An 11,571-nucleotide genomic window follows, 5' to 3' on the forward strand; every position below is an offset into this window, starting at 1 on the left:
GTAACCTTATATCGATGTGCTCGTTTCTTAAAGAAAAAGACAGGAAAAGTGATGGTAGTTACCAGGTGATATGGTATCAACCATATCAAGTGCTTTTTAACATATCGAAACCTCTCCAACGGTTGGAATTTGGAAAGCACTAGGTGTAAAGATAAATGCTGTAAAAGTTGTTTCCTTCTAATGGTGTTTATTCCCTCAATGCATCTCAAGGTTCAAGAATAATTAATCTCATATCTGTTTCCAGATTTGTGTTATCTTATACAACCAGAGCAGCCAAAAAAGTAGTTACGGTTCCATGATGAATAGTCAAAATCTAAAATTCGAATTTTCCATAAGGTACTACATAAGGTATTTAGACAATCACCTTGAGGTTGAGATCTGCCTGGCTTCAATATCCTTCTTACAGCTCTTTTATGGGCATCCAATCCCTCAACTTCAGCCATTTTTTCGACGTACTGGCCAAAGTTTTCTCAAACCTTCGTCTGTCAAAGACTGTACAGTCATGTATTTTAAAAACGAGTCAAGTGAAACTCCACCATACATCCGTGCATAACCATAGGTTGGAAGAACATGATTTGTCCCACTTGCATAATCTCCTACGCTTTCTGGGGTCCATGGCCCTAAGAAGACAGAACCTGCAAGATAAAAACAAAGTTCATATTGTTAAAAACTGCCCAAGCTAACAATAACAATTAGCCAATGACAACATACAGGACGAAGCTGGCAATGCCTACTTGCGAGGGTTTAAACTCCAGGGGAACAGTTGAACTGAATTTGTGTTTGATAATCGTTACTATGATCATTCACAACAGAGTTACTCTAGTAACCTACCAAATCCTTTTGTACCTGTTATTACTCAATGGTTATAACTGGATGGAGATCTCTCTCGACTCTTGTGTAACTCCATAATATTTACTTTTAATGATGAAAGAGTCAGCAGTTTCTTTATTTAAAAAAGTTATAATAATATATAGAAAACACTTAGTTATAGTAGCATAAAAGGTAGCGAAGTGTTGAGTACAAACTTGAACAAACTGAAAACAACTCTCAGCAGATACCTGCATTCTGAATGAAACTCTCCCACTTTTCTGCATCCTTGACATTAATTATTAAATGCTCAGGTGCATATAAGTTTGAAAAAGAGACCGCCTGAGAATCAAAACAACCCTATTTAGTTCCAAAAGTTATTAAGTGTTGTAGAGATTCAGAAATAATAAGGTCATTGAATTTTGTAAAATCCAATAACAGGCAGGGTCAAGCACATATTTGTAATTGATGGTATATGTACTTCATCTATATGCAGGAAACGAATGCAATTTAGAGAAAGGAAAATTTCCAGGAATTCTCTGTTAGTTACGAACACATTATTACTGTTATAATTATTATCTGAAACTATGATTCCTTCATTTCGTTGGAAAGATGGAATTACAAAAGATGGCAACCTATGTGGCAAAGGTGTTTACAACATACACTTTCAACGGGAAATAACAGGAGTGAAATTAGCTACTAACGCAAGGAGAGAATTTAACCAAGAAAGCTCTATAAGTCAAAATGTTCAACAACAACAACAACAACAACAACAACAACAACAAAAAAAAAAAAAAAAAACAAACAAGTCGAGGCTTTGTCCTTATACAGCTACAGATTTCCATGATATATATATAGCAGTCAAAAGTAATGCTAAAAATCAACTTGATAACAATATGTTTCTGGCCACACCTTGACTGATTTATTTTTACTTGCTTAAAATGAATTTGAATTTTCATAAATTTAAGTCATTTTAGTTTCCATGATTAACCAAAACCTCCAGTTTACATTAGCATTTCCTTTATGCAGATACATCTCAAGCCATTTATCCAAGAGAACAAACCTCAACCATATCACGAGCAAACACAGTAAAACTATGGCTCAAGGCTTTTGAAGCAAACTCTCCCCTTGGAAGACTTTTACATTGTTTGCTGAGTTCTTCTTCAATAGCTTTAATATCCACACCATCACCAGCAATTACAAGAACTACCTGATTGTCAGGGCCATGCTCCGCCTGCATATTATCAGCTGAGATGTTAGGAGTAGATAATTGTCAACCAAATACAGAAAGAAACGAATGTGACAGAAATCACTCAGTTATGCAAAAATATCTCAACCATAACCAGGGATGATATAAAAGGGACCTAGCTAACTCATCAATTGCATGCAACACGAGAATAATAAAAGTTTCTTTCACATAAACCATTGTCCAGATGTGAAGTACAATATAGAAGGATTTTGCTCCTATCCTATATAACCACAGAAATTTAATAACAATTAAGGGATGTCGTCACCATGGAAATCACCTGGGAAAGCAGATCTGCTGCTATATGAACTGGGCTGGCATATCTATCAGCAATAACCAGAACTTCTGAAGGGCCTGCAGGCATGTCAATTGAGATCATCGCTTCACTATTCTGTCAAATGAGATTTTACCTGTTCATTTTTTTTTCAAGTACAAGTCAAATCTAAAATAATAATTTCAGTGCAGAAGCCAATATTTTTATATTCCATCTTAATTCGAATTGCCTTAAAATATTTGTCTCATACTTGGATCCAAAAAGCTTCCTTTTAACTCTGTTGTTAAAATCTTTCTATTTTAATGCATGTGCATGTACTTTATTTTACCTATACATGCACTTCGCTATATGTTCCAAAAGAAAATCAGTAATTCCGTGACATGATAGGAATATGACCAGGGGTGTAGTGTGTACATGATATGAATTCACTAGGGGTGTCAATAGGGTGGAGCCTGGACGGAGAATGCTTCCTCATCCCCGTCCACGCTCCTCAAATTGTTGCCTGTCCCTACAATGTGGGGGATTAGGGCAGGATTCCTATAAATTTTCACCATTTTATCGATTGTTGCCCTTTTTATTTTCTTTTTTCAGGTCAAATATTTTATTCCCAGTCTAGTTTTGGACTTTGGTTGTTTGGCCTTTTATTTACTTTTTTTTTTATCGGGAGGGGGGGATATATATCTATATCTATATATATATATATACACACATGATATTATTTCAGGAGATAGGATCGAGATCGGGTAAAAGGATGGGAGAACGCATTCCCAATCCCCATCCCCATAATTAAAAATGGAAAAGAATTTCTCATCTTTGCTAAAAAATAGGATATCCAGCCGCACTTGAGGCAGGTCCCCATGGGCTGGGTCTCATGGGAAATTTTGACCTCTAGCTTTGACCATAATTGCATGAAAAGGATCAAATAAGGGCAATCTCCATTTTGAATGTTAATTCCCATGAATAAGAAACTACAATATTAGCAGATGTTTTTCACATCTCCCATACAAGTAAACTTCAAAACACAGAAACTGAAAAAAAAAAAATCATACTTGAAGAATCATTTTGGCGGCTGTTACATATTGATTACCAGGGCCAAAAAATTTCTCCACCTGTAACCAAAGAAGTAATTAACTCCAAAGGATGCTCGATCAAAGTATATTGTCATAAAATGTATGCATACCTACTGCATATTAACATATAATTTGAATGCATGTTGACAAAAACATATCATAATTAATCAATAAAAAAATGGATTGATTAGCCAAATATAGTGCATTTCTTTTAATATGCATTACAATAAGACCACATCTACACAAGGAATTATTACCCCATGTTTCAAATTTTCAAGGTTTAAAGATCCTATTACTTGCTTGAAATTGTTGTAATCCATCCACAGAAGTTCTCGCACATTGATACATGATATTAGATATAGGATATTCACATTCAAGAATTACGGACAAAATTGACATCAATCTTCAGAAAGCTCTGAGAAACCTTCGAACACTACATGGTAAATAAATGTAAGAGTGACAAAAAATCCAAAAAGGTATTTACCTTAGGGCAAGATTCTGTCCCCCAAGCCATAGCAGAGATAGCCTACAAATCAAAAAGGGTCCAGCAGTTATGGAAATATTTGTTTTTGACAACTAATATCAACAAAACCGAACTCCATCTATCTATCCAATGTACATCCATAAGTATAAAAAGTTGTATACAGACCTGAGCTCCTCCTGCCTTAAGAATGTGAGTCGCACCAGCCTTCTTCGCACAATAGAGCACCTCCTAAAGAAATTAACATCGGTCAGTTCCTTTACACGTGATAATTTAAAAGAAATATGCCTCATGTGTTGCTAGTATGTGTTTTTTATCCCAAAAAAGGAAAAACTTGCAGCATGTAAGGGTAGAGCCGATACCTTGCATATGCTGCCATCCTGACTGGGAGGTGTTGCAAGAACAACAGTACCACAACGAGCAATCTGGGCAGGCTGATGCCAATAAAAAAAATGTCAAAGGATGCATCTGGTAACTCATACATTAAGGGCACATTTATTAATGAGGAATGAGTATGAAGATACATCAAAATGAAATATATGGAAATGAGAACATAAATTTGTGTAATAATTGATATTGTTCATTGATACACTATATAAATCATGTTTAAACTAGTGTGGAACCGAAAACAAAATGCGATGGAAAAAGGTCAAGAGATTCACGAATATGGGCGTAGCATTCCTTAACTTCAGGATAAATGGAGTGACTCTCAATTTTGGAGTGAAGCAAAAATTAGAAATAATTCCACATTTTATTAGAAGTTCAGTAATCAATGAAGATATGAATAATTGAAAATGAGCGTGATTCCCTAGTTCTTATTCCTATCAGGTAAACATGATAAAAAGTAGAACTGTACATGATCATCCTTAGCAACTAATATCCTATGGTACTAGTAACTTACAATAGAGAGCATCAAAGCCGTTGAAGGTAGAACAGCAGTTCCCCCAGGAACATAGATACCAACAGAAGCAATGCTTCTTGCCACACGTTTGCATTTAACCCCCTAAAATATTTGTGTAAGAAACTTATACATAGATTATAAGCTCATATAGTTAATAAGATTACAAATTAAGATGCAAACTTACAGGCATATTTTCAACATTTTTCTCAGCCGATATCTGGGCAGAGCATGAAATGCATATATATTGTCTTAAGCTATATCAAATGCTTCTTTGACAGCTGCATCAAGCTGTGTGAAAGCAAAAATTACAATGGCAATTATCAATATGAAAAGATAAAACACAAAAAGTCCAGTTTAACTATTCAACTCCAAAAGAAAATAATAATCATAAATTCATTTCCCAGAGTAAATGCATAATAAGTTAAATATGTGGATGCTGGATTGTTCAAAATTACCTCTGGCTCTGGCAGGTCAGAGACACTAACAACAATCTCGTTGAGTTCAACTTTGTCAAACTTTGAAGTATAGCTACATAATTCGAAAACTTAGCGAGAAGTTATGTTTACACATAAATTAAATGATTCAGAGTGAAATATAGTATAAATATGATGGGGAAAAAAACAATGAACCACCTACTCTCTAACAGCAACATCGCCTCTTTTTCGAACTTCATCAACAATGGGCTGGACCTAAACATAGTCTTTAAGATCAGACGTTTTAAACAGAAACTAGAGTGTAAAGTTATAGATAACTCCAGGAGATGACAAACAGTGAATAAAACTCACCACACCAAATATTGAAGAAAAATCAATGCGAGGACGGGCCTTTAGACTAGTGACAGCATCCTGATTAAGTTCAGATAACTTGTAAGACTTCATTGAACACTTTATGCCTTTGCCCAAAATTCCTGATAGATGCAAAATACCATATAGAGTGAACAATAAAATGTTGCAAGCAGGAAGATGTGAGGAAATTTTTTTATACCAAGTCCATTAAACTACAATTAGAATTTTCTTTTGGTTACAATCTCGAAGCTTTTGGTTGGCAGACTGCTTTTCCAAGTCACACTCAGGGACCTCTTGTCTTTATTACTCACTGTGCATCCTTTCAAGAAAGAAAAGAAGATTTTTTGGCTGAATTTTACTCATTGTGATCTATCCGGCTAGAGCACAACTCTCGTTTATTTAACAAAAAGGAATCAGAGCCTATCTTTTCTGCATCCATCATATACTTCTCTTAATTGGTGTAAATTGAGTTCGTCTGTTTCTAATTATAATTTAACAAATCTCATGACCAATTGGAAAAGCTTTTCGTAATCCACTGGATAGGCATTCCCTTGTTGTACATTCATCATATCAATGAAATGGCTATGTTTTCTATCAAACAAAATAAATAACAAAAGAAAACTATGCAGCCTTCGATAATTTTCTCTAAAAATATAAGGCTCCTAAAAGAAAACTATTTACTGTGCATAGCCCTTCTTAAGTAGTTAAAGTCTAGACAATATTAGCACGACGACCATGGTATCCTCATCCCGCGATCCAAAATTTAAGTAATATATCGAATTTGACAAACCAGCATCCTCAAAAGCCATTTTCAATTTGTAGTTCAATAAAATGCAATAAATACGAACTTCTACAGCATTTGCTTTAAGCCTCATGAAGTAAGAATTCACCAAATTCACACACAAGGAGTCAGAAAGCATAGACAAAAAATACAGAACCATACCTCCGGTAGAATAAGAAGTACGAAAGGAAGCAGCCTTCGGAACAGTCAAAGTGCGAAACTTCCGCGTCCTAAATTGTTGAACCAAGAAATTACATCTCCAATTCAAGCTTATAATCTGATTGTCCATAATCACCTTCAATCAGATTAATCAGAGTGTGGCTTTATAAATCAGTGAAATTCATCCAGAAAACATTTGAAATTCAATGGTCAATCTAAATTTCGAACACTGTAACCAGCGCTAACAAAAGTGAAAACGAAAAAAATAACTCCGGAGTGAAATAACCAAAGTAAGATTTCAAGGATTACCACTGGAGATGGACTTTATCGGAGGGCGTGGCGGCGAGCACCGGCTGGAGGCAGCGGAGCCGACGACAATCGAAAAAGATTCTGTGCCCCAAAATGAGTGTAATTAGAGATACAGAGGAGCTGCCGGTGCCGGTGAGAGAAGAAAGAGACAATAAATTTTTCTTTAAAAAATTAAGAATAAGTTTGTAATTTAATCGGAATGATTTTTCTAATAAATTAGAAGTAAATTATCGTTCATATAAATGTCTAAACCATTTTTTTTTAAAATCATATTTAATTTATAAAATAGACAAGATATAAGGGCATAAGTATAACTTACCCTTAAAATTTCAAAAAAAAAACTTAATATATATATATGATTAAATTAATAAGAATGTCTATAAACTTTGTATAAAATTTCAAAATAAAATATAAAAAAATTAAAAAAGAATTATATATATATATATATATATATATATATATATATATAAATTAATGACTATAAAATTTATCTTAAAAACTTTAATATATATATATATATATATATATAAATTAATGACTAAAATTTATTTAAAAAACTTTAAAAAAAGAATAAAAAAATAATAATAAAATAAATAAACAAACAAATAAATAAATAAATATATATATATATTTAAAAGATTAAATTAATAAAAATGCCTATAAATTTTATATTTTATATCAAAATAATGTTAATTTTAAATAAAATCATTTAGTATTTTATTTAAAAAATTATGCTGTGACTGGCGGTGAATTGATCCTTCATTGATAAACACGTCACTTCAATCCCCACACGTAGGAAACGCACGTGTGCGGTAATCGAAATTCTCAACGGCTAGTAATTATATAAAACGGCTACTTTTTATGGCTCTTCAGAACCATCATCGGTTTTCTTTCTCGCCGTTTCAAATCACTTCTCTCTGTGCATATTCGAACCAGAAGAATTCCATGCAAGATCCCAAGAAGTAATACACAAAAATCCTCAAAATAAAATTTGTTTTTCTTGGCTATTTTCCTCAGGAAAATTCGCTCGAGATTGTGAGGGGTTTTACACCCATGTGGATGAACAATGGCAAGAACAACTTCCCCGGCAGGGGATTCTCAACCCCTCCTCCGTCGTGGAGATCGAGGCCGTTCCGATCACCGAAAACGGCGCCGTTCTTAGATAGAAAAAGATCGTCTCCGAATTCCGCGAACAAATCTGATCTTTTTCATGTCATTCACAAAATTCCTGCCGGGGACTCTCCTTATGTTAAGGCCAAACAAGTTCAGGTTCGTGAAGCTTTGAATTTATGGTTCGAGTTCTTCTTTTTCTTATTGGTTACTGAATTCTGTTCTGGTTCTTGAATTGAAGATTGTTGGTTCTGTTTTATGATCCATTTCTTTCTTGCTTGCTTCATGATGTTCTTGTGTATCTTCTTTGTGGTGATGTACCCAATTAATGTTGGGTTTTTAAGACAGAATTAATCAGAAATGAATTGTAAACTAGTTGTTAGTTTATGAAGGTGGATCATGGGGAGGCTGAGGATCGTTGGGAGGGAGTCTCAGGTTGGCTAATTTTCATACCATTGTGGAGAGGTGTGATTTCTTACCTGGTATTAGAGTCATGCTCTTAATTTAGTTATGTCAATAGAATACTCAAATGTCGAACAAAGAAGTTGTGAGCCTTGAAGGAGTAGTCAAAAGTGACTCAAGTGTTGAGCAAAAGGTATACTTTGTTTAAGGAGTTTAGAGAAGTAGTCGAGCCTCGATTAAGGGGAGCCTGTTCGAGGGCTCTATAGGCATTAGGGGAGGCTCTATAGAGAGAAGGAGTCGTGCCTCGATTAAGAGGAGACTGTTTGAGGGCTCCATAGACCTCAGGGGAGGCTCTATAGAGAGAAGGAGTCGAGCCACGATTAAGGGGAAATTGTTCTAGGGTTTCCATATAGACCTTAGAGGAGGCTCTATAGAGAGGAGTCGAACCTCGATTAAAGGGAGGTTGTTCGAGGGCTCCATAGGCCTCATGGGAGGCTCTATAGAGAGAAGGAGTCGAGCCTCAATTAAGGGAGGCTGTTCAAGAGCTCCATAAACCTCAGGGGAGACTCTATAATAACTTTGTTCGAGGGAGGATTATTGGGAGCGAGTCCTACATTGACTAATTTAGGGAATCATCATGAGTTTACAAGTAAGGAATACTTCTTCACTAGTATGAGATCTTTTGGGGAAGTTCAAAGCAAAGCCACTAGAGTTTATGTTCAAAATAGACAATATCATACTATTGTGGAGAGTCGTGTGATTTCCAATAGCGATTCATTCAACTGATTAAGAACCAATAAGTTTCTAAATGATTAGTGATTAGAATGAATTCTGAGTACTGATTTTCAGTGATTTTGAAGTGATGAAAACCTAAATCTCTACCACTTCTTCTTCTGAAGTTGATAGACAAAGATCCGAGTAGGGCTGTGTCTTTGTTTTGGGCTGCAATAAATGCTGGGGATCGTGTGGACAGTGCTCTAAAAGACATGGCTGTAGTAATGAAGCAGCTGGACCGCTCCGATGAAGCGATCGAAGCGATACGATCGTTTCGCCATCTCTGCTCTTATGATTCTCAGGAGTCCATTGACAATGTCTTGATTGAGTTATACAAGGTCAGTAAGATCTTTTGTTGTTTTGATGAATGAAATTTGTTGAAATCATTGTTCAAGAAGCAATGCTAACAGATCTTTGAAGTTGTCATTTCTTGCAGCGATCTGGAAGAATCGAAGAAGAGATCAATATGCTTCGATGCAAACTGAAACAGATCGAAGATGGCACGGTTTTCGGAGGGAAGAAGACGAAGGCTGCGAGATCTCAAGGGAAGAAAGTGCAAATTACTGTTGAACAAGAGAAATCAAGGTAGCTATTGAATTTGTTTTCTTAATCGATACGATATCGGTCTTACCACGGACTCTTTTCCGACTCAGAGTTCTTGGAAACTTGGCTTGGGCTTTCTTGCAGCAGGACAACGTCGACGTCGCTGAAGAGTATTACCGGTGAGTCGGTTTCGTATTAGACATTGTCATGTTCTTTAGCCAACCAAGGCATCATATGTTCTTAAGAATGTAAGTTTTGTGGTTATAGGAAAGCTTTGTGTCTCGAGACTGATAATAACAAACAATGCAATCTTGCTATCTGTCTGATCCTTATGAATCGGCTATCGGAAGCGAAGTCGATGCTTCAGTCGATACGAGCTTCTTCTGGTGGCACAGCCATGGAAGAGTCGTATGCCAAATCGTTTGAACGCGCATCTCATATGTTAGCTGAAAAAGAATCGAAGTTGTTCAATTCATCAGAGCAGGAAGAAGGTAATAGTACAACAACTGTTACAGCTGGGACTTGTGTTCCTCAGCTCACTGCATCCACGAGGTGGACTCGTGATGACGAAGAGATGTACGTAAATGAAAATAGTCGGGACGATCATCACTGGAACCGACATGAGAACGAGTCATTTCGATGGAGTGAAGATTGTTTTAGTGAAAATCTAGGAAAAAGTAGCTCCTGCATTTCCATCAAAATGAAGGGAAACCGAAACCAAGACCAAGATGGTTTATTGAGATTAGTAGATGAGGGTGTGAATTGCTGCTCGTTGTATTCATCCCAGACTCGAGCGAAGCGAAACGTTGAAGTTCCGTTCACTCAAGCGAAGAATTCCTTATGGGAATTCAATAATCGATGTCAACCGAACGAAATGAGGCAGCGAAAAAGAACCAGTTCGAGTAGTAGGAAAGTTTTGTTTGATCAAAGTTTTGACAATGGCTTTGCTGTAGATGTTTCTTGTGAATCTGAACGAAGCGGGCCGACCTCGAATTACATGTCGAAGTATAGGTCTGCAGCTTCTGATGCAGTTGAACTGGAGGTTCCGTTCACGCAACCGAGGAGTTGTTCATGGGGAATAAACGCAGGAGGTCGTCAGCGAAAGACAACGGAATGCTTCAGAAGTTTGCTCAGCAGTAGTTCTAGTAGAAAACTTTCATTTGAGCCTCACACAAACACTGAAAATACTCGAGGATTGATATGTTCAAGCTTTGGAAGATTTGAACTTTCAAGAGCAGTGAGTGATGAAGACGTCGAGTACGAAGAACGTGCAATGCCATACGACTCGATGAAGATACAGAAAGAACACAAACACAATTCATCAGCAGTTGGTGGGAAGAAGAGTTGGGCAGATATGGTCGAAGAAGAGGAAGAAGAGGACGACAGTGACAACGAGAAGGAAGACGATACAGAAGAAACATCCTCAAGCGAACGAGCTCGAGTCAACTGCTTCAACAATTGGGGGAGCAGCAGTGACAATGAGGAGTTGAAGTTCAATGATGAAAATCTAAATTCCAACATACTTCACCAGAAGAACCACAGTCCTCCAAGCAGCAATCACGTTGAAGATGGAGCTAAAGACTCAGTCGACATCATTTCGTCGAGAAATCCAGCAGTACGACGGCCTTTGTGCTTCGACCAATAGTCACGCTAGACTCGGCTGATAACCGACGCTCGTCCCCACTGCCAAAGAAAGATTCTCCAACTGAGGGTGGAGAGAATGTGAACTTGATAAGGAGAAACAGATTGCAGATATTCCAAGAGATAACAGTGCATCAAGAGCTAAGCTAGAATGCTAAGAAACAGACTTGTTTTGTTCATCAGTTCCTTTTTTTGTATGTTCTTCCATATCTCACATATATCCATATATTGTAAAGAAGTTTGTAAAGGATGCTTGTTATTATACCAATACAAATTATACCCTATACT

At 36.5% G+C, this 11,571-nt stretch overlaps 1 protein-coding gene and 1 pseudogene across 1 annotated transcript; one reads left to right on the forward strand and one right to left on the reverse strand.

Moving 5' to 3' along the window:
* Positions 1-156: 156 nt before the first annotated feature.
* Positions 157-6,968, reverse strand: LOC111495291 (annotated as a pseudogene).
* A 735-nt stretch (positions 6,969-7,703) lies between these two features.
* Positions 7,704-11,569, forward strand: LOC111495286. Its single transcript, XM_023145256.1, has 5 exons — positions 7,704-8,082; positions 9,225-9,437; positions 9,536-9,684; positions 9,753-9,821; positions 9,910-11,569. The coding sequence occupies exons 1-5, from the start codon at positions 7,867-7,869 to the stop codon at positions 11,285-11,287; spliced, it is 2,025 nt and encodes a 674-aa protein (XP_023001024.1). The 5' UTR covers positions 7,704-7,866; the 3' UTR covers positions 11,288-11,569.
* Positions 11,570-11,571: the final 2 nt, after the last annotated feature.

The sequence above is a fragment of the Cucurbita maxima genome, unplaced genomic scaffold (assembly GCF_002738345.1).
Source record: "Cucurbita maxima cultivar Rimu unplaced genomic scaffold, Cmax_1.0 Cma_Scf00021, whole genome shotgun sequence".
NCBI classification, from domain to species: Eukaryota; Viridiplantae; Streptophyta; class Magnoliopsida; order Cucurbitales; family Cucurbitaceae; genus Cucurbita; species Cucurbita maxima.

What these genes read in the sequence shown, in the direction of transcription:
- LOC111495286 (XM_023145256.1), top strand. Translation starts at nt 7,867, where the DNA reads ATGTGGATGAACAATGGCAAGAACAACTTCCCCGGCAGGGGATTCTCA. An exon ending in TTAAGGCCAAACAAGTTCAG is followed by an intron (nt 8,083 to 9,224) that starts GTTCGTGAAGCT and finishes CTTCTTCTGAAG; the next exon opens with TTGATAGACAAAGATCCGAG. An exon ending in TCTTGATTGAGTTATACAAG is followed by an intron (nt 9,438 to 9,535) that starts GTCAGTAAGATC and finishes CATTTCTTGCAG; the next exon opens with CGATCTGGAAGAATCGAAGA.